General features: G+C 35.5%; 1 protein-coding gene across 4 annotated transcripts; it reads left to right on the forward strand.

Annotated features, from left to right (window-relative positions):
- AADACL2 (arylacetamide deacetylase like 2) lies at positions 1 to 27,321 on the forward strand. 4 transcript variants are annotated; one of them, XM_045851495.1, is made up of 6 exons: positions 1 to 104; positions 357 to 420; positions 3,289 to 3,511; positions 10,991 to 11,060; positions 11,946 to 12,117; positions 25,797 to 27,321. In XM_045851495.1, the coding sequence occupies exons 1-6, from the start codon at positions 85 to 87 to the stop codon at positions 26,397 to 26,399; spliced, it is 1,152 nt and encodes a 383-aa protein (XP_045707451.1). In that variant the 5' UTR covers positions 1 to 84; the 3' UTR covers positions 26,400 to 27,321. The 4 variants fall into 4 exon arrangements, with proteins under 4 accessions (XP_045707451.1, XP_045707450.1, XP_045707453.1 ...); XM_045851494.1 differs by having other exon boundaries at positions 1 to 420; XM_045851497.1 differs by lacking the exon at positions 357 to 420 and having other exon boundaries at positions 3,351 to 3,511.
- The last annotated feature ends 515 nt before the right edge of the window (positions 27,322 to 27,836 follow it).

The raw sequence follows: 27,836 nt of genomic DNA on the forward strand, positions 1-27,836 counted from the left end.
CCAAGATAATGGTATTGCAGGGTGAGGAAATACTGTGGGAGCTTTTAATTGCATCCTAGTGAGAGAGGCATGGACTGACAACGTATGTGTGTCTCCCAATCAGTGTAAGTGCAAGTTTCTACTGATATTGTAATATTTGGCTTGATAAGTAGTTTGGGGTTATTAAGAAATTCATATTACCTGAAAAGGTTCTCAGTCTACCCTTGTTCTGCTACTTATTACTCAGTATTAATGGAGATAGTTTAATCTTAGCACTGTGACAACACTGGAAAAAGGAATATGACAGGGTTCAAAGCTCTCTGTCTGGGCCTGATTTGTGTTCTCTTTGCCATTCATATTCATGTACCCATACCAAGCAACATTGAAGAACGCTGGAAAGTAATGGCCTTGGATGCAGTTGCTAGAATGTGTACATTTATGGTAAGATTATCATTTTTTCTCCTGAATATTGGTGTGCCTTGTTAACTGAAAACCAGTACTTTTGAATTTTCTATTAATTATCTTTTAAAATAAATACTGCTTGTGTGTTTGAATAAGTCATCTACATGAAGTTAAGTAAATTAAAATTGTTGCATCTGTACCAAACAGAGTGAGACAGAATTTTTGTTTCCAGAGTTTATGTCTAAATATAAAGACTCCATATGTTGTGATAGGCATAAAATAAATGGTATTGTTGAAGTGAAAATTTTTAAGTTTATTTGATAACTTGACTTACATTTGAGTTTTCAGGGACAACCTAGTCCTATAAGTACCTCGTAGTACAGAGATAAATGTGATTGATGTTTATACCTGTTTGATGTTTATACCTCTTAGTATTTCAGTGCCTTCTATTGTCCATCTTCAATTCTAAATTACTGCGTTTCAGAGATTGTCTGACTTGAAATATGCATGGTAGGTTGTGAGTTCTAGCAAAAATAGCTCCTTGGTAAGAGGGAAATATAGTAATAAACATTTTTGAGGTTTTACAATGTATAGACTTGTTATAATGTATACCTCTGCTCATCCCCACTATCTTTCAATTATTTTTATAGTTTATAGAGGAGGAAAGGGAGGTTCAGAAGAGTTTGTGCAGCTAGAAATATGACAACTCTAGAATTTGAACTCAGGACTGTCTTATTTCAAAACCCACACTCTCGCTGCAAAACCAAGAGGCTCTCGAAAGGTCCTCTGATGATAGTTACGTTAGGAGGCTGAAAGGAGAAGGCGACAAGAGCAGCAGATGATTAGAGAACAGGGAGCACTCCCTGGTATAAGAGGGAGAGGCTTTCCCATGGAGCTTTATAGAGTGGACAACAATTCTCTGAAATGCCAGCCAGTTCCTGTCTGTGTCTGCTAAAGCCTGATTTTTTTCTCTCATATCACGTCCAGAGGCTCACTTGCACCATAACTGTCTTTTCCCAATGCTCTCCTTCCTTCACTTCACATAAAGTGAAAGAAAGTGTGGGATAGCAAGTGCCAGTTCCACGGAGGAACTGCTGTTATCTTACTTGGCTATTTCATGTGTATTTAAACCTCAGAGTGACTGATAGTGATATCATCATTTAAATTACAACATTAACAGCACTGCCTACTCTAAAGTGCTACTTTTACTTTCTCAGCTACAAACTATTCTTACCCATTTATAATAAAATAATGTTTTATGTAAAAAGCATTTTATATTTTTGATATCATAATGTATTCCCCTTTATTTTTTAAAAAATTAAGGAAAGCACATATATAATTACTTTAAAGATTATTCTAGTAAAATTAACAGTCTAGCTGTTGTAGGACAATTGTATTGTTGTTAATACTAAATTTTGTAACTCAATGTTGTACCAGTAAGAAAAATTATATTTTTAACATATGATATGGAAGTAAAAAATTAAGTTCTTGGTAAAATGGCCTTAAAAATAAACACATTTCTATTTACTAATATGTTAAATTGGAAGACATAATTTGGTAGAAACATGCCCAATCCTAAAAACTTTCCTTAATTCTTCATGTAATTTTTTACTGTTAAAAGAAAATACTAATAATAAATACTTTGCAGCATTGCTCTGAGAATTGGAGATCTCATATGCTAGAAGAGCACAAAATAATCTTTAAAATGGTAGGTTTTGTTATTGTTCCATAGATACTTAAGTATTCATTAAAACCCAGGAAATTTCTTAGAAAATAAAAACAAGACATTTTGCCAAAAAACTAATTTTTAAAAGCCAGAACACGAAATGAAAATTAACTTAATTTAACCATTTACCAAAAACTTGCTTTAAGGGACTTTTATGTGACTTTATTCAAAAATTCATCTTAGTGAGGAATACTTAAAAAACAGCAAGACAAGATGTGTTGGGCCAGGGACTCTTCTCCAGCGAATTGAAAGTCCTAATTCATTTAAAACCTTCTAAAATTCACTGAGGAGTTTCATTATTGTTGTTATTATTACAGTTTTGCAGATCAAAGATATTGAAGTATACAGAGTAATTTGCTTAGGTCATAGCCATAGTAAGAGGTTGGTCTAGAAAAATGGATTCCAATTTGGCTTCAGTATTTACGGACTGTAATTTATAGTTTCTGTATGCTTCTTCATCATTAAAGTACAGAGCTTAGATGTTCTCTAAGATCCCATAATACCTTAAACTCTTTGGAATAATTGTAGTGGCAAAGGCTGTTTAATGTACTATTGACAATGTACTTTTTAAGGTTTTTCATTTGAATAAATTGTCAAGAGATAGGTCACAAGGATCCAGGAGAAGCTGGTCAGAAATACCAAGGAGAGATTTTCTCCCAGTGATATCAAATATGGGATTTGCGAATTGGGAGAGTAGATGGGCAGTAAACAGGAATCTATTTGTAATTGAAAACCAGGACATTTGAATCATTTGTAGAGTAGTCATAAAATGACACTTAAAATTCTGGATCAAATAAAATGAAAAATAATAAAAAAGCAAAGATGACAGTCAAAAGAGAAAGAAAAGAGACAGAGAGAGAAAGAGAGAGAGGGAGAAAGAAGAAAGATGTTATAAGACCTCAAAATTTTTCAGATGAGAATTTACAATTAAGTAATAATTATGACAGGCATAAAATAAACTGTCAGTAAATTGCAACTTTTGAATGAGATAGTTATTTATGAAAAATATAATTTTTGAGATTTTCAAAGGCAATCATGTTATGCAATAAGAGCTATGGAGCATTGTTTGGAAAGAATTTTATAAGCATTCGATTTCTGTTTATTTTGCTTATGTTTTCATTTTCCTTTTATATGCATTTGATATTATTTAAAGGTGAAAGTGTTTATTTTTGTTCTTATAGGGTATATGTTTTGAAAATATAGGTATTATGACATATGAAGAGTTTATTTCTATGATATTCAGGCTGGATTATATCCAACCACTCTCAGATGAACACATCACAGTGACGGATACGGTGTTTGCTGATGTTCCAGTACGTTTGTATTTGCCAAAGAGAAAGTCAGAAACCCCAAGACGAGCTGTAATCTATATTCATGGTGGTGCTTACTGTTTTGGAAGTTTCAGTAAGTTGATCATATAGGTAAAAAGTATAACTGTCTATATGTTTTTGCTATAAGAACTATCTTATATAAATATACATACTTAAGTGTACATATATGTATACATACTTATATATGTACTCATATACTATATGTAAGTATAGCTTTAAATTTTAAGTATCTAATAGAGACACAGACATGCCTAACAAAATACATCATGGAGATTGTCATCTCCATTTTTGTTTTGTTTTGCTTTTTGGTAAGCATTTTCTTCTCAGCTTTTTTTTTAATTGAAAGCATTTATCTCAAATGAGTAGGACATGAACAAGTCAATTAGTAAATTTTTTATCTTTGGGATCAAATTATATTCAGGAGCAAAAGCATGGAAGTGGTGCAGATGTGTTAAACAGTAAATCAAAAGCAAATGTTGTTGGTTGCTACAAGAATAGTTTGTGGTTACTGTTAATAATAATGCCAACAGTCGAAAAGCCTAAATAGGCTTTTTTTTGGCTCAATTATGAAAGAAACACACAAAATAGAACTATGTAATAATAAACTCTTCTCATGAAGTCCAGTGTCCCTACTTATATCTGGTGACGATTCTATGAGGCAAATATTAAAGATTCAAAACAAATACATGAACAAATTTACCTTTTTGAAAACTTTGGAAAAATCATAGAATGGTGGTAGTATATTAGGGGGGCTGTGTTCTATTTAATTGAAATAATAACATTAAACAAATGAATAGAATTGAGGACAAATAAATTGCTCATAAATGAATTCTTCACCTTTTGTCTTTCTCTCAGCCTCACTTGATTCTAAGTAGTTTGAGAATCTTAACATATAAGCAATATATTAAGCAACACTTAACTAAATATTAGCAATGAGGATTAGTCAAAGAGAAAATAAGCATGAAAAATTAATGAAGCATAAAGGCTTTGGTTAATATGCAAAATGCTAAAATAGTTAAGCTGCAATTTTGGCTTTCTAGTTTTCTCCTCTTCAGGTTTTTGACAGTTAACATACTGAGGGGGGATCCATAATCAATTTCAAACTTTATAGCGACTTGTTAAAATAAAATAATTTAGATGAGTCAAATAGAGGATAAAGACTTTATTCAGTTGAGCTTCAGGAAGCAGTTAAAGACCACATGGCTTCTCAGTGTACGGATTTTTTTTTTTTTAATAGGCTGGGAAAAGTCAAATATGTGCCCTTGTTTTAGCTCAGGCAGCGTCATTCAATTCTAACGAAAACCAGTGATCGAGGATCAGGCATGTATGTGCTCATGTCCCATGCTTGGTTTGCTTGGTAGAATCATGAAAACCAACATAGTGTATTGCTTTTGCAAGCCTTATGTTTTGTCAACTACTCAATGTTTACAGGGTAGGGAAGATGGTAGCAGTACAGGAAAAATAAGGAGGGAAATGTAGAAGGCCAGAGGAAGCAGGGCCCCTCTCTCATGTTTTATTCCTTTCACAGTCCACAAAGTGGAAACCAAACACAATATAAAACTAAACAATTTCCAAAATGAAATGAGCAATTCAGTTTTTTCATCCTAAGAAAAGACTTTCTATTATATGAAGAACATATATTGATTTTTATGATTCTCCTTATAAATATATGCCGGGGGCATGCATAACTATAGGAATATAAGTAAAAGCAATTTTAGGAGCAGGTAATAGGATGAAATAAAAGGTAAGGAATCTGTTGGGGTGTGATTCAGAGGTGACTTTTATCATAGCCAGTGAAGCAGGTGTTCTGTATTTCCTTTGGGAAATACTAGAAAAATTGTTTTCTTAAAGATTTTGAACAAGCCCCAAAAAGTGAATTCAAAAATACTGTGACAAGGAAGGGGACAACGGTCATTTTCTACTGCTAGTAAGATATAAAACCTGAAGACAATGGTACTCCAACTTTAGTGCCTCAGAATCAGCTAGAAAGCTTGTTAAAAGATTGTTGGGCCTCACCTGCAGAATTTTTTATTAAGTAAGTAAGTCAGTGGGGGCCCTGAGAGTTTGCTTTTCAAGTTGATTTCTAGTTTATGTCGATGCTACTGATCTAGACACCACACTACGCTGGGAACCACTGCCACCTGTTGTCCTGCTGTGGCTCAGACATCCTGTCCCAGGTAGCTCATCAATTCTGTTTCTCTTCTTGTCAATGACTCTTCTGAGTCTGTGTCACTCCGGGCCTCTACCTATGGTGTTACCATAGGTAGTTAACTAGTTATTAATAAGCCTCCAAAGGGAATTAGACTTTGAGTTTAACAAACTGGGAAGCATGCGACTGTTTGCTTAACCATGAAGCTATAGTTCACATGCAGGGGATCATAGCATTGCTCCACGAAGATTAACGCTCCTTGTTGCGTGGGTCACTGGCCAGCAGTGACCACGGAACGCTGTGGATGGCTCGACGGAAAACACCTGAGAAAAAAAACACACATGCACAGAGACAGACTAGTTTCTGTGGGGAAGTAGGGACGAAATGGCCACCCCCCCTAGTGGGGAGCGCACCGATTTACAGTCCATACCTGCTTTTATTGGGCTCATTTTGCATAATAATTCAGGTAAAGTACAGTACTCATTAGGGGGAAGTAAGGAATGATAGAAAACAAGGAACTCTGCTGGTCTATTTTGAGTCGGGGTAAAAGAGCTGTAAGACTTCAAACTAACTTCCTCCTTGGACCCTTCTCATTCAACTGAGAGCATTCTAAACAAAGAAGGTTTCACAGTAATTTACATATTCTTTCTTAGGCCTGATCACCCGGGGAATCCGCCCTTTTCAGCACAGAGCTGCACCACCCTGTCATTGTTTCAGGCTTAGGTGGAGCAAGGGAACTAAGGCAACCAAGAGATAAGGAGTTTTTCTCCCAGCCAATGAAATCTCATGCTATGTCAAAGCCGAGGAGCGAGGGTCCATCACCACCTTTTGCTGCAGCCCCCCAAGTCCTTCTTTTGGGGGGCCTCCCAAAGTGATCGTGCCTGTCTTAGGTCCTTCCCTCCTTGGGGAATCTTACCCGTCTTTGGCTAACCGACCAAGCTTTTGGGGGTTCAGTCATGAATAAAGCAGCAGAAGCAGCATTCCTGCCAGGAAGATAAGCTTTTATCTCCTTGCTGGCCTACGGTTCCAAGGGCGTTCCCTTAGCCTTAGCTAGGCGGGGGTTTCAGCTTCTGATACCAGTCAGGGCAGTTCCCAAGAGCTCCTCCCTTCTCCCTTCCAGTACAGGACTGTTGGAGGGCGCAGGAGGAGGCTCTTGACCATAGAAGCCTGTCAGTATAATTAGGGACTTCTACCAAAAAGCTCACAAAAGCTTAGGAAGTGATTAGCTATTTTTAAAAGGCACTTAGTCCATCCCAAATCCAAGCTAATACAATCCCAGGGGAACGAAAATACACTCTCTCTCCGCATCTGTGACCCACACTTGCCCTGCACATTGTGCACCTTCTCGCCCAGGATCACAAGACCATGAGGGTCTAGCAGCTACCAGGGCCAGCAGTAGACTATGTGGGGTCCAAAGGACTAAGCTTTAATATGAGGCAGAAACTCTGAACATTGGCTTTTGTTTTGGCCTTGCTGAGGACACAGTTGGACTTTTTCCATGGTGAGACGGAAACAGATGGGAAATTGGAAACCCAAGGGGCCGCTTCTATTTCCACCTGAATAAACTTTAAACATCACAATCTCCCATGTGTGGGTCCCTGGAATGCTTTTTTCATGATCCTGTGGAAGAGCTTGATTTCACTGGCAATATCAGCTCCTCCAGTTAGCAAGAGATCAAACTTACTGCAATTTCAGATGAAATAGAGGACATGAGGGAGTGTATATCCTCAAACTTTTGAACTCTTCATCACTAGCTCAATTACCCTTTTCTGTAAATTTGTTATCAACCAGACCCAATTTTTAGCTTACCTCTTTCTAATACTCTCAGAAGAGGGTTAACCCCTTTCACGAAATTAGTCTTTCTACCTTTGCTTTCTATCACAGGGCTCTTACCCTATTATTTGGCATTAGTATATCTATATCAATCCTCAGTCTTAAGGTTTTTGTTTGTTTATTTTTAATTTGTAAATGACTTCTCCTAAGTATTTTATGGTCATTTTTACCTTTAAAAAATGTCCCTATTTGACCGTGAATTCCTCTTTCGAGTCCTTTATCATTTTCCTTTCCTTTTCAGATTAATTTCTATGCACTCTAAGCTCTTGTTCTTCCTTATGTCCTTGTTTTTCCACCTTTAATTAGTTCCTCAAGCTCTATAATTCACTGCACTTGATGATGACCACTCTTTTCTTCTTTTTGATATTCACTGATCCTCCTTTTGTTTTCTCTGATAAAATATCTCCTGCATTTTCTCTGGCATTCATTGTTTTCTCAATCTCTCTTTTCCATCTCTCATTTCAAAAACAAACAAACAAAATGGCTGGCTGTCTATGTTTACTCCTTGTGTGTATTTTTGTCCTCCAGAATTTAAACCCTACCTTCCAGTTCCAACTCTACACACTCTCTTTCCTAATTTCTTATTTTCTCCAAATACCCACATGCTACTGACAACCAGCCTGGATCTGCTAAACAGCAATTATTGTCAATTCTTTACAGTTCCTTAGTGCTCACATTAAATTACAACATCCCATACATACTCTTTTTGAATTATTTGACCTCCTTGACACAAGTTAGTACTTCATGATCTTTTGCAGATGTTCCTTTCTGATATCTCTGCCTTTCTCCTACTCAACTTTGTTTCATCTTCTACATTTAGTATCTGGAACTCTCTAACATGCAAATCTGATTATATGATTTCTTTGCTTCAATTTTCAGGGACTTTCATCTTTGAATGAAGTAAATCTAAACCCTTTAGCATAGTGCTCAGTTTCCCATGTTCTTATGTTCTTTAACGTTCTTGTCCCTGCCAATGCAATGCTTCCCTTCATAGTTTTATTTCTACTATACTGAGCTGCTTTTAGTTCCCCAAACACTCCATGCATTCTCATTTCTCTCCATGACTATGTGTTCCTAGAATGTCTTTCAGATCTTACCTCTAGAAAACTCTATCTAGTCTTTCCGTATTTAGGTAAGATACATTTTCACATTTCACCTTACCTAAATTGTGAGCACGTGTGTGTGTGCATACATGTGAATGTGTGTATGCATTTGTGTGTGTGTGCAGGCTCCCCTGGTTCTAAAAGATTTTAGCAATCTTCCTGTGTGTCTTCCTGTGCAGCTTGTATAGGCTTGCTAGGGACAATTCTTGTTGTTTCATAATTGTGTTACATGCTTGTTTTAGCATCCCCCTGTAGGTGGCATCATCTCTTAGCATCTAACAAAGCACTCCCCATACAGTAAATATTCAACAAATGTCTTCTGGGAACAAAAAATTGAATGATTGAATGGACTTCTGTTATTATCCAAAATTTTTCCCAGTGCTTTTCTCTAATGTCTTTTTCATCCCCTTAACGTTTTCAGCAAATTAGATTTTATCTATAATCCAATCTATATAGGGCATTAAGATGGTCAAAATAGCCTGCTTCCTTTTAAGATATATTAAATGCCAAGTTAACTTCATTTGACTCAAAAAGAGAAAAATTAATTCTGCAAAAGTTTTGATAAGGTCTGTGAAATGTCCAAGTGTTCACATTCATATTATCTGGGACTCCCTAAGAGAAGAGAAATGGCCACAGACGGGAAGACATCACTTTGGAATTTGAAATTTGAAAATAACAATTTGAAAAATATTTAGAAGTATTCCTCATTATTAGGTCAATTTCCCTTTCATTTTCAAGGGTAGTAATTGTGATCAATAATTTCTAAAAATGTGAGAATTGTTATTATTCAAGAAATAACATTCCAACATCCTTCTCAGCTAAATTCCAGTTGTCTAGTTTTTGTATGTCTTTGTTTTATATGTGCATATTAGTTGTTTTGGGGTCTCCCATAATTCATATAGGCAAACTATAAATGACTTAGATACATTTCATTTTTTGAAAAATCAGGGCAGACACACAACAATTTTCTGGTACTTACAAATGTTGATTTCTCTTTTTTCCCTTACATTTTCTTTTTTTTTAATTAAAATCTGCCAAAGTTGCTTTAGGAATTAAGAAATACTTTTTAAATTACTCTACTAGAATTTTTACATACTTTTGTGCTTGGTTTTCAACATTTATCCTCATGTGTTCTTGTTTCTAACTGGTCCTAAAATTGCTATAAATTCAAAGTGAACATAGAGAAGAGGAAAATATGATCTGACAACTTATATCAGCAAATATTGTGAGCGTTTGGACAGTTTAAGATACAGAATGGAAAACAAAAATTAAATTGACTTATTGTAAGGACAAGAAAGCATTGGGAGATAAAAATAAAAATACGTTTGAAATACATCATTGAGTGACTTTAAATGCAAGTGTCTGAAGGTCCTTCTCTCTTGTACATTTTGGTCTTCATCTACACATTGCCTTTTCTCCATACTTATCACTTCCATCTTTAATGAAAACATTATTTTTCTTCCTAAAATGCTAGGTGATTCGCTTTTCTGATTTCAAGGTTGTTACATACCCAGTATTTAACTTGAAATTTTGATAATGTGCAGCAGACACTTTTAAAAAGTTTGGAATTTAATTACAACTCTAGAATTCTCTGAATTTCTAGAATCTTGTGATAAATAAAGTAATAGCAGATGTCACAGATTTGCCAAAGTGTTATGGTCAGGGCACTGGTAAATTGGGTTTGCGGGTACATGGAGATAGATGTGGGGGGTGTGTGTGTGTGTGTTCATGGGAGAGGAGATGGCCAAGCATGCCAAAACCAGTATGTACATCTAAGTCCACACACTGACTCGCCAGAGGAGCTCTCAAAATCTAGTTGCTTTTCCTTAGATCTGGTCTTAAAAGCCAAGGTTGTTGGGCCACTTCATTATGTGACGTATTTGGAGAAAATGAAGGTTTTAAGGAAACATGGTATTGAATGTTATAGTTTTAGACAGTATATACATCCATTATGTTGTTGTTTATCTGAGTTCTAAGTTATACACAGAATTCAAGTAAATAAAAGTCAAAACATAACCACTGTTTTTAGTGAAGCTTGGAGAATGTGTGTTTAGGTGTTGATGAGTCAGAGAGATTAACCCACCCGCAGTGACCCGCCCTGCTGAGCAATCCACACACCTCCCGCCTCTGAAATTTGCTTCCTGGAGGAGCAGAGCACCAATCCACGGCAGGTTCTTAGGACGATCATTGTGTGTAAACAGCAAATAACAAGAGAAAAGTAGAATGGGTTGCGTGTGCTTCAACTTCCCAAAGCACCAGCGGATGACTGGAGGGAGTGACTGAAGACGCACTCCTGTAGAAGGCCTCCTGTTGATTCAGGTCCCTCAGCATAAAAATGGGGCAGGAAAAGAGGTTGCTTGTAAGACTCAAATCACATTCCCCACCCCCACCCCCCAGTTTATAGCTATAACTTTTCTGTTGCTTTTTCATTACAGGGAGTACTTTAACACTGATTTCTTTATTTCAGAGCAGACGGGTTTTGACTCCCTCAACAGATGGACAGCCAACAAACTCGATGCCGTTGTTGTAGCAGTGGAGTAAGAGAATGATTTTCTTTGGCTACTGTGATTTTTGCTTTTAGAAAGTAGAGGTTTGATTACAAAATCAAGTCTGCTATGCCTCAAATATAATGTTTTTAAGCTAATGTATTTTATTTGTCACCATTATAATGTTAAGCAGCCTCAAAGGATTATCTCACCAACATTTAATATTAAGTGCAGATATTTCAAATTTTTACTTTTTGAAGAACCAAAAAAAAGTTAGCTCTGAGAAGTGTTCTGTAGAGGTGTTCTCTTGTTTTTACTTGTCCACATGTATGAGGAAATATCTATTTGTATCTATTAAAAGAATTTGGTGATGCTGTACCTTCTAAATGTGTTTACAAGAAACTAGCAAGGTTTCTAGCATATTTAAATGTCATTTTTATTTCAAAGTTTTTATCTAGATTCAACTCCTGGGCATTATCCATGATGAGTTAAGTGCATTATGGTGTTTAGAACTTTTATCTATTGAATAAAAAGACCTTGAAAAAATTCAGATCTTCTGCCTTTAAACATTGATGGTGCTTTACGAATATTTTTTGAAGTTTAGATCGCCAATTACATTGAGAATATGATGTAAGCTATAGAGTATCATCAATCCAAAATGGGCTAAAATTTATGGTTGCAATATCAGGCAGTTCATAACACTCCCCTTACCCCTCACATGCAATGCCATCCATGTACCTGAGATATGATGTTGCAAACTTTATGTAAGTTTTCATTTTTTCATATATTAAATAACTCAGGCTTGATTTTTGGAAGATAAGCGATAAAACATGGTGTTAAATTGCATCTATTTGGTACTTAAAAGCTACATAGACAGATAGAATCATGATGGTACTTTATTAAACTGTTCAAATTTTTTTTCTTTTTTTCTTAAAGCTATAGACTAGCTCCCCAACACCGCTCTCCAGCTCAGTTTGAAGACAGCATCGCTGTAGTCAAGTTTTTATTTCAGGATGAAATTCTTACAAAATATGGAGTGGATCCCACCCGAATATGTATTTCAGGAGACAGTGCTGGAGGCAGGTTAGCCACAGCAGTGACGCAGCAGGTACGTTACACTATTCTTTTTTATATATATTTTTCAATAAGTATTTTATTTATTTTTGGTTTTTAACTGTCTTTTTTTATTGTTGTTCAAGCACAGTTGTCCCCATTTCACCCTCACCACTCCCCTCCTCTGCACCCATGCCCTCCTCCCACCCTCAATCCAACCCTCCTTGGCTTTGTCCATGGGTCCTGTATACATGTTCCTTGATGAACCTTCCCCTATATTCCCCTATTACCCCTCTCCCACATCTGCTCTGGCTACCGACAGTTTGTTCTTTATTTCAGTGTCTCTAGCTATATTTTGCCTGCTTATTTCTTTTGCTGATTAGGTTTCACTACTTGGAGTTTTGGAAACAGTCTTTGAAGAATAGGGGTTAGCTCTACCTTAAATGTTTTGTAAAATTCTCTTCTGAAACCGTCTGGTCCAGGGCTTTTGTGTGCTGGAAGTTTTTTTTATTACTGCTTTGATTTCAGCAGCTGTTATGTGTCTGTTCCGGCTTTCTGCTTCTTTTTGATTCAGTTTTGGAAGGTTATATTTTTCTAGAAATTTGTCCGTTTCACCCAGGTTTTCAAATTTCTTGGCATATAGTGCTTTGTAGTAATTTCTTACAATCCTTTTTATCTGTGTTATATATGTGCTAATCTCTTTTTTTTTTTCATTTCTGATTTCATTTATTTGGGTCTTTTCTCTTTTTTTCTTGATGAATCTGCTTAATGGCTTGTTGGTTTTGTTAATATTTTCAAAGAACCAGTTCTTGGCTGTATTGATCCTTTGGGTTGTTGTTTTAGTCTCTATGTCGTTTAATTCTGCTTTGATCTTGGTTATTTCCTTCCTTCTACTTGCTCTGGGATTTGTTTGTTGTTGTTCCTCCAGTTCTTATAGATGTAGGGTTAGGCTGTTTATTTGAGATGTTTCTATTTATTTCGGTAGGCCTGTATTGCTATGAATTCCCCTCTCAGGACTGACTTTGCTGTGTCCCGTAAGTTTTGCACTGTTGTGTATTCATTTTCATTTGTTTCCAGAAACTTTTTTATTTCTTCCTTGATCTTATTATTAACCCATTCATTGTTTAATATAGCATGCTATTCAATCTCCATGAATTTGAGTGTTTTTTAGTTTTTTCTTTGAGGCTGGTTTCTAATTTCAGGCCCTTGTGGTCTAAGAAAATGCTTGATATGATTTCAATTTTCTTGAATTTGTTGAGGTTTATTTTTTGTCCTATCATATATTCTATCTTTGAAAATGTTCCATAAGCATTTGAAAAGAATGTGTGTCTTGCTTCTTTGGGATGAAGGATTCTGTAAATATCAGTTAAGTCCATCTGATCAAGGGCATTGTTCAATGCCACAATATTCTCATTGATATTTTGTTCGGAAGACCTATCTGTTTTTGACTGTGGGGTGTTAAAATCCCCTAGTATAAGTATGTTCCTGTCTATAGCTTTCTTGAAGTCCTCCAAGATTTTCCTTATATATTTAGGTGCTGCTATGGTGGGTACATATATGTTTATAATGTTTATGTCTTTTGATAATTTCTTCCCTTTAGTATTATGAAGTCTTTGTGTGTCTCTTTTTTTGACCTTTTTTTTGAAGTCCATTTTGTCTGATATAAGTATTGCTAAACCAGCTTTTTTTTTCCTTCTCACTTTCTGGGAACATTTTTTCCAACCCTTCACTTTCAGTCTATGTAGGTCTTTTGTTCATTTTGTCCAATTAATGTTCATGGTATGTCATATTTTATTCAGACCTTTCAACTTCTTTAGCAATGTTTTCTTTTCAGTTTTGCAAATATTTTCTCTTTGATCTTGCAAATATTTTCTCATATTTATTCTGGAGTTACTTTGGAAAATTCCATTTAAAATAACATTTTACAAAGGTTTATTGATAGTATGTAGAAATGCATTTGATTTTTAAATTAGCCATTACAATCATATTCTTGAAAAATTTACTTAGCTATTTTGGAAGATCTTTTATCTTTCCTATGATTTTCTATGCAATCATATCTTCTGAAATCAGAGATAGTTTTAAATCTTCCTTTCCAATTTTTGTGTTTTTATTTTATTTTCTTAATAAGTGCACTAGGTAAGGCTTTCAATAATATATTGAATAGAACTGTCTTGCTCTGAATCTTAGGAGGAAATTGTTCAACATTTCACCAATAAATATTATGCTAACTGAATGTTTTTCATAGCTGGGTTTTGTCAGATTGAAGAATCCATTCTATTCCTAGTACACTAATAGTCTTTGCATAAATGAGTAGTGAATTTGCTAAATGTTTTTAATGCATCTATTCAGATGACCATGCGATTTCTCACTCTAATTTTTTAACGTGGTAAATTCTGTCAATTGACTTCCAGATACTAAATTATGTGTACATTCCAGGCATGAACTTCATTTGGTCATGATGAATAAAAATTTTATATATTGCTTGTTTCCATTTGCTAAACTTAAAGATGAAATGTTGTTTGAAGGATTGATTTCTATTTTTTAATGTCTTTTTCAGATATTAATATAAGGGTAATTCTGGCCTAATTAAATCGTTTGGGGAGAATTCTGATTCCTTTTTTTGAAATGTCTTTTCTCTTAAATATGAAAATAAATTAGTCATGCTGGGAAACTTAAAAGAAGATTGCACATATGCACACAGAGACATACACATACATATGCATACTTTTACATATACTATACACATGTAAACATACATACACATATATGCATATGTACTTATGCCTGTATATATATACTACCTGTAAAACCATATACACACCTCTATATAAGACCCTACTGCGGGACCAGTATGACAGTGGCAGCAAACTTCACCTTTTGCTCTGTACCCTGGGCCTCTTTTAACCTAAGATGTGCCACTTGAATGCCCTTCACGTTTAGAGGACTTTATAAATTTTCTTAGGGGAAAAAAGAAAGTTTGTAAACCATTAGACTTGTATCCTGAGGTCTCTTTCAACCTGAACTGATCTGCTATGTATTTGAAATAATATGTCACTTATTTGAAGGGTGTTGCTGGTGCGGGTGGGATGTATGATGGGGAAAGAAAACTGGAGACTGTCCCCACCTTCAGATTCTTATACTACTTACTATGCCAAATCATGTAGCATTCTGATCTTGATTCTTATCAAAAGCTGGTTTTGTGGGTGTGGACATTCTGAAAATTGTCCAACAATTATCCAATAATTATAATGATTGAGCAACCCTTGCCACACCTATAATTTCTACGTATATACAATGGAATGTTTCCCTGGCTGTATAAGTGAAGAAAGGTTTTGAAATGATGATTAGATATAGTCATAGAGAGTTATGAAGACATAAAGACCCACCTCATAGCTATTCAGCAGGGTAATCTTAAATATTAACACAGCCACCCGAAATAAATGCAATTCCAAGTAAAATTTGTAGGGCAGTACAAATTGTTCTCTTGACGTACATTAAAATTTGGCATTATTTTATTCTTTGAATTAATTATATCAGAATATAGTATACAGTTAAGATTCTGACCTATATGTTCAAAGAAATTGTTACAGCTGACAATACTGCATAAAAAACTTAGTGCACTTTAATAATTTAAAAAAGTGATTTCCTTCACTCTTTCTGATATATTTTTTTATGATCACACTTTAAGTTGCTTGTCCTTCATGGTATGCTAAACTTTCTACATCCATTATATTTTCATTAAAAAAAAGTTTTATAGCCCTGGCTGGCATAGCTCAGTGGGTTGAGCTCGGGCTGTGAACCGAAGCACTGAAGGTTCGATTCCTAGTCAGGGCACATGCCTGGGTTGCAGGCCACGGCCCCCAGCAACCGCACATTGATGTTTCTCTCTCTTTCTCCCTCCCTTCCCTCTCTAAAAAAATAAATAATAAATAAGATCTTTAAAAAAAAGTTTTATTTTCTGAACTAGGTTTATCCTTTTTTAAGATTTTACTTATTTACTTTTAGAGAGAGGGGAAGGGAGGGAGAAAGAGAGGGAAAGAAACATTAATGTGTGACTGCCTCTCACGTAGCCCCCACTGGAGACCTGGTCTGCAACCCAGGCATATGCCGTGACTGGAAATCAAACCAGTGACCCTTTGGTTTGCAGTCCACACTCAATCCACTGAGCTACACCAGCCAGGGCTAGGTTTATTCTTGACATGGGTTAACAGAACTAACTTTTACTTTATAATTATTCTAAATTTTTTTTCTAACTTCTCATGAACTTGTAGCTAATAATATGTTTGGAATTACACATTGAACATCTCAGTTTCAATAAGAATGCAGCCCTTGAACAATGATTAAAAAAAAAGACAAACTAAAAAAAAAATGCACCTCAAAGAGATTATTATTGTTGTATACTTTGAGAAGACTACAACAGAATATGTTAGATTTATTTTCCTGCATGCATATAAAAATGACTCAATATTTCATATAGAATTCATAATACAAAAAGATGTTCTCATGGATTAGGTAGTTTCTTCTGTAATTTTCTTTTATGAACATTGTCTATTTTTTAATTATGTTCCCATTATTGAAAGTAAGTGAACTTAACACCATAATTCTGGGATTTTCTGGCAATGGCAAATTATGTATCCTAAGTCATTACTTAACTTGCCAATCACAACGATTTGGAAGTTCACAATAATTAAGGAAACTTCTCTGGACATAATTCCTCAATCTTTAATTGATTTAATCAAAAGGAACAACATTTTTTAAATCTAATCATAGCATTTAAATCTAATTTCATAGTCATCTCACCCAATTTTATTTTAAAGTAATCTGTGCATCGCTTTTTATTAATCTAGAGTTCTAAATATCTTTTTAACTTCAGAAAATAATGTGAATTTATTTATACTTTGAAGTAATTGCTAAGTCCCACTCTCTTTAATTTCTAAAAACCATATATTCCAATGTAGATAATTTAAAGAGGAAGCTGGATATAAAGTAGATGTATTTATTAAAGTTTGTAATCTCAGTCTTTCTTAATATAGCATTCTTACTAATTTGGATCATTTGTCTTAAGTTGGCAATGTGGCCTTGTCATATGACTTGCCACAATTCTCTGTGGCCTCTCCAGGCCACATTTCTACAGCCACGTATGATCTTACATGTCTGACACTTAAATTTTTAAAATACTTCTTTACAAAACAGCCTTAATAGTAAATAGTTATCAGAAACTGTAGTTAATGATGATATTTTAAAGAAAATTTGACATTTAGCACCCTTGGATATGGGACACTAGTTTCTGCCATTTTTATCTCTGCAATAACAACAACATCTCTGGGTTACACAACTACCTGACATCCATTGTAAACAAAAATACCTGTCTTCTGTTACTTTGAATCTTGCATCATCTTTGTTCTGGAAGCTTCTATCCATCTGTCCTAACAGGATCAAGATGAATTGCAGAGGCCACTGTACGTATAGTCCCAGGATAGCCCCTGTCACCATTAGTTAGATAATTATTTTGCTAAAAAATTCAGGCTAATTGAGTATTTTAAAAAAAATGTAATTGGTTACATCTTGAACTGAGTAACCCTAAGACCAAGAATGATTCCTCAACTCTTCTATCATGGATCAGTTAGCTCCCTCTGTCTGCATCTGCCCAATAGATTACATGTCTCGGGAAAGCAGCTTATCTTGGGATGTATATCCTCGTCTCAGAGAAAGAAATATCTCAGTAAAATTGCTACATTAAAAAAATTGGCTAACTTCTCCAGTCTGTAAAACTGAAATACCTTTATCAATAGTGCTGATGAAGGCTGAAATAAATAGGGCTTTGAAAGTGTTATCTTTTAACGTTAGAAAGCTATTTACTGACACACTATGATGGAGATCAGTTTGGCAGGGAAAAGAAAAACAATTATTTTGCTCCAAACTGACATTAGAAATTCAACCATCATAATTTTATTTTTCTTTTCAAATTTAGGTTGTTTTCTTCCTATGAATGGGACAATAGTTCACAATTATGTAATTAACAGGACATTAATTTACATGCTTACTATTTGACATGAACTCATAAGACATGAAGGATCTATATATTTTAATGCCACAGAATGTTAGATTCCAGCTGCTTCATAATTATGTTGAACATGTTTTCAATGAGACATTATTTTCTTTAAGTAGCCAGTTTTCTTTATATTAAAGTGTAAGGGTAAAAGACATTGAGGTTAGCCTGATAAAGAATAATTACGGAAAGAATTTCTCCCTATTTCTCTGTTTCTCTCTCTCTTTCCCTGGTCTTCCTCTTTCCCCCAAGAGACATCCAACTTGAAATTAATTTGATTCACACATTTATTTTTAAGTCAGTTGAGTTAAAGCACACTTTTTTTAAAAAAGATTGTGGGCAAATGGCCTCTAGTTACACACTCTTCCATAATTAACAATATAGCAAAATTCCTCTGCATGTTTATTGTCTTCTCCATTTATTTTACCATCTGAAATTATCTCACCACCTCTGCGGCATTACTTGCTTTCCATCTCCCATCTCCTTAGGGACCTTTCTCTAAAAGTTATTTTCTTTCTTTGCAATATCTTCAAGATCTCTAACTTTATTTGCTCTTTTACTTTAATATATAATCATATCTAAGCTTTTGTATCTTAAAATCAAAACAAACAGAAAAGGTTAATAAGGTTTTTATAACCCTTGTAATCTGCTCTATCACTAACCATTTTTGTACCCAACGTCAATTAAAAGCAAACTTTACTCTCTCTCTGCATACTTATAATATCTACTCTCCTCAGTTCATCACTTTGTGTCTGCCCTACAGATTCCTTTTAACTTTATGTGGCTAAGTGTGGCAATCAATCTTTTTTACCCCTAAAATCCACAGGAAATTATTGTTGTTGTTTGTGTATAATGTCTTTTCATCATTTAAAACACTTGACAACTTTTATCTGAGAAAACTTTTTTCTTCCCATGAAGTTGAAAATGGCATTCTCTCTGTTCTCTTATTTTTCTTCTATCCTGTTTTATGTGAGACAAACTCTTTGTTACTCTCCCTGGTATTTTCCAAGGCTCAACTCTTGGGTGATTCTGTCTTTTATCCTTCTGTCTCCATGGTGTCATGGCTCAACTCTGAGTTCTGATTGATCTGCTGAAGGCTCTTGAATCTATGTGTTCCACTGCCACTACTGTCCTGAGCTCAAAACCTATATACCTGGATAGATTTCTCCACCTGGATATTCCACACACTCCAGAACATCTCCAGGAAGACCTCCTCTATATACCTCTATATTGCCTGCAACAGTTTGCATATAGTTACCATATAGAAAATATTCCCAACTAAACTCAGAGTATTTTGAAATCTAGGACAATATCTTTAGCCTGTTTATTTCTAAATGCTGACATCATACCTGTACACCTCCTGTCTTCTTTCTTCGCCTTTCAAAATACCTCAGGGTTTGGCCTCCACCTCTCTTCACCCTGTTTTACCTGATTAACTGCTTTCTCTAGCCTGTCCCATTTGCAACAGCATAACACCATTTCACAATCTCCCCTCCATGTTTCTTTGTGGGGAAAAAATGTACAAGTGAAATAAAGACACTAATCCTGCACACCACTGGAATGAGCAGCAACTGATTACTCATCTTTGGAATGAGGTTGGTTTTGCCCTTTGCCTGAGAAGAGTGTAGGTGGATTCATTTTGTCCCCTACCTGTTTACATAGTCACTGTTTCTTTCTTTGGAACTTGGTAAAAAAGAAAATGGAGGAAGCCCATGAATGTTACATCAGAGGAAAAAGGAAAGTGTGGCAAATGATGAAGTAAGAAAGTTTCACAAGGGCAAATCATTGAGAGGTCTTGTTATTGGCTGATTTTTTACTTAACATCCAGAGCATTGCAAAGTCATTGAAACGTTTTAATCCCAGTTGTATTTTTTAAAACTATTGTCATTGCAAAATGAAGAGTGGATTGGAAGTGGGGAAAGAGTGGAAAGGAGATCATAAGGAAAGAACTTGCAGTGTTTAAGTAGAAAAAAGGGTGTTACAAATTAGGATGGTGGCTGTGGGAACAGAGAAAAGTGGATGAATTAGTGACATAAAAAGAGGTGACATCAACAGGCTTAATTTGATTTGGGGGGGAATGAAGAAAGAGGAGTCAAGTAGGGGTGATGAGAAGGGGGTGTTTTGTGACATATACAAGAAGAAATTCAATATGATTCACTAGCAGAGTACCCCACCTGTTCCAACTGCTCACTGAATATTAGTGATTATGATTTCTCAGAAAGTATATGGGTTCTGATACAAAGGAAACTTCAGGCAGTGAGGCTTGTGTTTGAAAGTAGAGGTAGGGGTGGTCAAAAGAAAATCTATTCAAGAGAAACAAGATGAGTGAAAATAAGGGAGAATTAGGTAGCAGACCAGATTAAACAAGTGATTGAAATGGTAAGGAGAAGCAGTGTATGACAATGCTCCTCTATTGTATAGTAATATTTAAATAGAGTTGAGGGGGAGGGTATGTTTTTCAGGAGACTCTACAGTCTGGGCCATGATTTATTCAGGAGTTACTGAGATGTTTGTTCAGTTCCGGCACCATCTCTGGCATCCTCAAACAAAAATGAAGCTGAGCATGCATTTCCTGTGGTGTGCCTGCTGAAGATCAATACATATTTTTTGAAGCATTCTTAGAATAGACTGTTGGGTTCCTTTTACCAATTTCTAAAATTATCTTTAATTAATTTATTTTTCAGTTATGGTTGACACACAATGCTATATTTTTTCAGGTGTACAACATGGTAATTAGATATTCATATATGAGTATTTTATGAAGTAATCAACCTAAGGCTAGTAGTTATCTAGCACCATATATAGTTAGTACAATACTAAACCAAGCTTGTACCTCAGGAAAAATTCCCACTGGTGTATGATCTTTTTAATGTATTGTTATATTCGGTTTGTAAAACCAAGTTGGCTGTAATTTTGGGGGTAGTCTTTTTGTGTGGTTTTAGTATCAGGGTAATACTGGCCTTATGAATTGAGTTTTAGAAATTTCCTTCCTGTTCAACTTTTTGGGATAGTTTGAGAAGGATAGACATTAATTTTCCCTTGAACGCTTGGTGAAATTCATCTGTGAAGCCATCAGGTCCAGGACTTTTGTTTGTTTACTGATTCTTTTTTGTTACTAGTTATTAGTGTGTTCAGATTTTTTGTTTCTTGCTCATTCAGTCTTGGATGAGCATGTGTTTCTTGGAATTTATCCATTTCTTCAAGATTGTTCAATTTGTTAGTATATTATTGTTCATAGTATTTTTATAATCCTTTGTATTTCTGTGGTGTTCATTATCATTTCTTCTCTTTCATTTCTGATTGTATTTATTTGGACCCTTTTTTTTTCTTCATGAGTTGGCAAAAGGTTTATTAATTTTGTAACTATTTTGAAGAACCAGTTCTTGGTTTAATTCGTATTTTCCATTTTTAAAAAAATTTCTATTTCATTTACTTCTACTCTTCCTTCTATGCACTTTGGTATTTGTTTATTGTTATTATTGTTGTTATTATTTCTTTCTGGTTCCATTAGCTCTAAGTTTAGATTGTTTATTTGAGGTTTTTCTTATTTCTTGAGGTTGGCCTGTATTAATACAAATTTCCCTCTTGGGATCATTGTGCTTTAATTTTCATTTGTCTCAAGGCATCTTTGATTTCTGCTTTCATCTCATTGGTAACCAATGCACTGTTTAGTAGCATGTTACTTAGTGTCAGTGTGTTTGTTGTTTAGTTTTTTCCTGTATTGAGTTATAACTTCATACTATTGTGACTGAAAAAGATGTTTGATATGATTTCAGTCTTCTTAAATTTATTGAGACTTGTTTTGTGGCTTAACATGTGGTCTATCCTGGAAAATATTCAATATGTACTTGAAAAGAAGGTATATTCTGCTACTTTTGGGTGACATGTTCTAAAAATACATACTAAGTTCATCTGCTCTAATGTGTTGTTTAAGGTCACAGTTTGCTTGTTGATTTCTGTCTGAATGGTCTATTCATTGATATCAATGGAGTATCAAAGTCTCCTACTATTACCGTGTTACTCTGGACCTCTTCCTTTGTGTCTGTTAATATTTGCTTTATAGATTTAGGTTCTCTGATGTTGATTGTATAGATGTTTATGACAGTTATGTGGCTTGTTGGATTGATTCCTTTATAGTTACAAAATGTCCTTCTTTGTCTCTGGTTATAGCATTTGTTTCCAAGTCTTAATGAAGCATCTGTGGACAAGTACTCACAACTTACTCTTTTGTCCTCCCTTAGGATTGTTTCAACTATTTATCATGAGATTTAAATGGCTGTGGTGATTGGAGTAGCTGAACTGATGAGATATTGCAAAACTACTATTATGTTGAGTTAATATGGGACTATGTATGTTAGCCTTACTGTTGTGAGTTGAGTATGGGATGTCACTTTGTCTAATCCCATGAAACCAATATTGGTCATTAAATAAATAAAATTTTTGTGTATGAGTAAAAATAATTATTTTAAGTTGATGATCACTTCAGTTTGAACACCTTCCAAAATCGCTACAATCTATACTCACCTCTCATGTTTGTTTTTAGTCATTTTTGTTTTGTTTGGTGTATTTGTGTATAGCCTCTAATTTATTGTTGTAATTACACACACCCTTCTTACTTTTGTCCTTTAATCTTTGTACTGGCTTTATAATTGGTCAATACACTGGTTTTACAAAATTTTTACTTTTGCCAGTGAGATTTTTTTCTTTGCTATATTTTCTTATTTATATTTTTTTATCTTTTCTTTGCCACTTAAAGCCTGTGACATTTCTTGTAATAGTGGTTTACTGGTGATGAATTCCTTTTAGCTTTTGTTTGAGACAGTCTTTATCTCTCAGGTCTAACTAATAGCCTTGCTGGGTAGAGTAATCTTGGTTGTAAGTCTTCGCTTTTTGTCACTTTGAATATCTTATGCTAATCCGTTCTGGTCTGCAAAGTTCCTGTTAAGAAATCAGCTGACACCATTGTGAGAGCTCCCTCCTACATAATTACTTTTCTCTTGCTCATTTTAAGATTCTTTCTTGTTTATAACCTGTGGCATTTTAATTATGATGTGTCCTGGTGTGAACTTCTTTGTGTTCAGCTTGTTTGAAATTTTTACGTACTTCCTGGTCTTGTATAGCTATTTCTTTTGCCAGGTTAGGGAGGTTTACAAGTCATTATTTCTTCAGAAAAGTTTTTAATTCCTTGCTGTTTCTCAGTATTAATAGAATGACCTTATGTAGAAGGTGTCCTGTAGAGCTCAGTGGCACAGTCTCCCTGGTCACCTGAGCTGGGTGCTCCAGGGGTGTCACCTGTGTGTGCCCTCCTTTTGTACTTGGGCCTCAATTGTTGTCTGTATGTCAGTGGGTGGGGCCAACTCTCAGGCAAGGTGACTGTTAGGACTGTCCGTGACTACCGTAGATGAGCTGTTGTGCAAGGGCTGACTCCATGGAGTGGGAGTCACTTTAGCAGGGCCTCTGGTTCCAGCCCAGTCTGCTCTTTTGGTGTGTCTATTGTGAAGTTCATTGGGTGGGACTCTGATGCAGTCTGAAGTCTACTCCTGCATTTGTTGGGTCTGGAACCTCTCGGGAAGAGCTCTGGTGTAGAACAAGTCTAGCCATTGCTTGTCAGGGCTTGAGACTGTTTGGTAAGAAACACAAAGTGACGTGTGTCTGGTTGCCACTTGTGCTGGACTTGGAGGCTCTTGGAAAAAGTTATACTGCAAACAGAAGCTGGCTGTGACTTGTGCTGGACTTGAGATCTTTTGGTGGATGCAGTGATGCAATCTGAGGCCTGTGGTCATTTATGCTACGCTTGCAGTTGCTTAGTTGGAGCTGTGTTACAGGCCAAGACTGGATCCATTTATGCAGGTTTGGGGCCACCTGATAGGAGTTATAATACAAATTGAGACTGATCGTCACTTCTGCTAAGCTTGTGACCACTTGGCAGGAGTTAAAATTTAAGCAAAGCCTTTTGCTGCTTGTGTGGGATTTTTGGACCTTTGAGAGTCTGTAGCATGAGCCTAAAGCAACTACTTCCATGGAATTTGTGCACTTTTAAAATAAGAGTCTTCAGCAGAAGCCTAGGGGATTCCCCACTCTTGTGGAGTTGGCAGTCCTTCGAGTGTGTCTGCAGCATGAGCGAAGATAGGCCATTCCTATCGAGGAACTTCTGGAAGAGGCTCAGGCCAGGCAAGGGAATTTGATTGGGTGGGGTCTCAGGGAGTCACAAGGGTAGGGTTGAATTATGTTTGCCAGGTTAATGGAGAGAATGGTTTTGGGCATTCTTCTATACTGGCCACCTGCTCATTGTTCAACAAAGGAACAATGGTACCTGCTAGTGATTCTGTTCCTGGAGAGAATACCCCAATCCCTGCACCTCCAGCTGTAACCCAGAAGTTAGTCAGTTTAGCTCCTTTCCATATATTCCTGCACTTTTTGAGTGGCTGCCTCTGTGCTGGAACTTAGAGTAAATGAGTTATTGCACTGGCCCTTTAAGAGCAGCACGTCTTAGGCCCCTGCAGACCTTTGTCTCTCTGGTATGCAATCGCCATTGGTTTTTAGAGCCAGATGGCATGGTGACTCCTCTTCCAAGCTCTGAACTTGGGAGCCCAGACTAGGGCTTTGACTGAGATATCACTCCTGTGTCTTACTCACCACATGTGGGCGTGGGACCTGCCCTTTCTGCCTCCCCACCCTGCCTGCCTGTCTCGATATGACTTCTTCATATCATTAGTTATAGGAATTCTGTTCTGATAGTCTTCAGGTGTTCTCAGTAATGGTTGTCCTATAATTTAGCAGTAATTTTGATGTGATCATGGGAGGAGGCAATCTCAGAGTTTACCTACTCTCCTACTCTGACATCCTGACTGAAAGTTTAAAAAAAAAGAAGTTATGCCTAAAAAAAATAAGAATTTTTACAAAGCTATAGTATTTAGTGTTTTCTCCCCTGATGATTTTTGACAAAAACAGTATAATATTTCTCTCTCTTGCCTACTCTACTGAACTCATTTTGTGCACTAACTCAATTGATGCTGAGGCATCCAATTTGCTAGAGCGAATCTGGCAATAGGTTGAAGCCAGGTTGCTGCTATTTCTGTCATTATCTCAGCTTGAAGATCTCACTGTGGTTGATGCTCCCAATCTTTCAAATCCCTCTTTGATACAGCTCAGTAGTGCCTAAAGTCCTGCCTTATGTTTTAGTTTTTTTTTAATTGAGACATAATTGACATATAACATTATATTCATGTCAGGTGTACAACATAATTGTCCCCACAATAATGTAGATATTGTGGGATGATCACCACAATGTCTAGTTAACTCCCATTACTTCACATAGTCAACTCTTTTCATGTGATGAGAACTTTTAAGATTTACTATCTTAGGAACTTCAAATGTACAATACAGTATCATTAATTATAGTCACCATGCTGTACATTTTATCCTCAGAATTTGTGTATCTTATAACTGGGAGTTTGTATCTCTTTCTCTTTCTCACACACAGTCTTAAAAACTTCACCATTAAAATTAGACATTTTTTTCATGCCACTGAAAGACATTATTCATGCTGTGAAAATAATTACAATATAACATTAGTTTATGTAGATTTGTTTATCTCAATATTGCTTAAACTAATAAAATAAAATATCCTCTTCCTGGTATTTTGAAAGTCTTTGCCTTACAAAATATTATCATGTGTTTTCCAGGTGCAGAATGATCTTGAAATAAAACATAAAATCAAGGTACAAGCTTTACTTTATCCTCACTTACAGATAATTGATTCATATTTGCCATCTCTCAGAGAAAGTGAAAACAGTATAGTTGTGACACGGGAATTAGCCATAAAACTATTGGGTTTATATCTCAGTGAGGATAAAACATTGCCCGAGGCAATGAAAAGAAACCAATATATGCCTCTGGAATCAGGACATTTGTTCAAGTTTGTTAACTGGAGCATTCTCTTACCCAAGAAATACAAGAAGGACCATGTTTATACAGAACCAATTTTTGGAAGAACTAATTATTCGATGCCAGCACTTATGGATGTCAGAGTATCACCATTGTTGGCCAGTGATTCCCAGCTACAGAATTTGCCATTAACCTACATTCTGACCTGTCAATATGATATTTTGAGAGATGAAGGACTTATGTATGTGTCAAGACTTCAAAATGTTGGAGTTCAAGTTGCTCATGAACATATTGAGGATGGATTCCATGGAGCCTTATCATTTATGACACGACCTCTGTATTTACATCTAGGTCTCAGGATAAGAGATATGTATATTAGTTGGCTGGATAGTAATTTATAAGATATATACAACCATCACTTAGTTGGTTGTAATTAGTGATATTTTGTAGTTGTAGTGCAAAGAACAATGTCATTTTTGTTGTCTAAATCTATATTTGAATCAGTTGTTATAATACTGCTTATCCTTGAACTAGTAAATTTTTTGACTCAAAAAAACCTGCATATGTCAAATGTTTATAATCCTGTCTATTTTGCATTACTTATAGTTATTATAAATATGTTTGTCTGAATAGAGACGAATGTTTACTGGAAAGTTACAGAAGACAATTCTAGGCAAGCACAGAAATTGTAGTAATAAATGGGAAGAGAAAAATAAGGGAAAAAATGCAAAGTAATTGTATTAGTTTCCCATGGCTGTTACTACAAACTTTGTGGCTTAAAACGACAAAAATATATTCTCTTAGATGTACTGGGTCTGACGTCCAATATTAGTATCACTGGGCCAAAATTAAGGCACTGGCAAGAGACATGCTCACTCTGAAGGTTCTACATGCTGCACCCTTTGCACTGTCATTCAAAAATACCCCCTTTTTAATCCCCATATAAGGTAACATTCAAAGGGATCAGGCTTTAGGTATTTTGAGGAGGCTTTTTTTAAACATTTCAGTCAAATTTTATTTTTTAAAAAGCAACACATCAATGTTATAATTCAACTTATCTAAATATGCATTTGGCAATGTGGTACATAGTGAAAAAAATTCTGCAAACACCCTCAAACATATCATCTCAAAATACCCAGTAAGTAAATCACGTCTGCAAGCCTTTTGTTAACTGGACTCATATAACTAAAATTGAATATTTATTGGTGTGAAAAATATGTGTAACACAGTAGTATGAATCTTGGGTATTGAGCATAATTGATTGAAACAAGCTAAGAAGTTAAAAATAAAAAGGTGGAAAAAGCGAGTGTGTGGGGGAGTGTGTATACCTATGGGAGGGGGAGGGGCGGGTGAAAATGTACAAGCCAATCGACCTAAAAGCCATGGAGATACATAACTTGTTCAGCTGAGACCAGACATTATGTCATTACTACCTTTTTCAAAAGGCAATTACAAATGACAATTTCAATAGTCCATAAACCATGTACATTTTAATGTAGAAAGAAATTATGTGCAAAAAGCTGTTTTTCTTCAGCTCAATTTCAGCACCCAAAAGATGAAAGACGCATTCATGATCATAGCAAATAAAAATAAAATGAATGGCATTGGAATCAGTTGTTCTTCCCCATTGAGATTTATAAAATCTATAAAGAAATTTGATATTAGAACAATCAAGTCATAGTTCTGATTTAATTTCCTTTAAACTCTTTTAGAATATTTTTTAAATTATTTTTTTTCATGATACTGAATCTAATTCCAGTCTTTTTCATCATTTAGTATACTGGCTACCAGTTCTAATCAGGGAAAAATAAAAAGTTCTTGGAAATGTCTTTGTTATG

Source organism: Phyllostomus hastatus, unplaced genomic scaffold, assembly GCF_019186645.2.
Source record: "Phyllostomus hastatus isolate PE091 unplaced genomic scaffold, TTU_PhHast_1.1 phas_contig_86, whole genome shotgun sequence".
NCBI lineage: Eukaryota > Metazoa > Chordata > Mammalia > Chiroptera > Phyllostomidae > Phyllostomus > Phyllostomus hastatus.

Coding starts and splice junctions, on each gene's coding strand:
- AADACL2 (XM_045851494.1), top strand. CDS start 280: ATGACAGGGTTCAAAGCTCTCTGTCTGGGCCTGATTTGTGTTCTCTTT. Junction 3,512..10,990: donor TTACTGTTTTGGAAGTTTCA/GTAAGTTGATCA, acceptor TCTTTATTTCAG/AGCAGACGGGTTTTGACTCC. Junction 12,118..25,796: donor CCACAGCAGTGACGCAGCAG/GTACGTTACACT, acceptor TGTGTTTTCCAG/GTGCAGAATGATCTTGAAAT.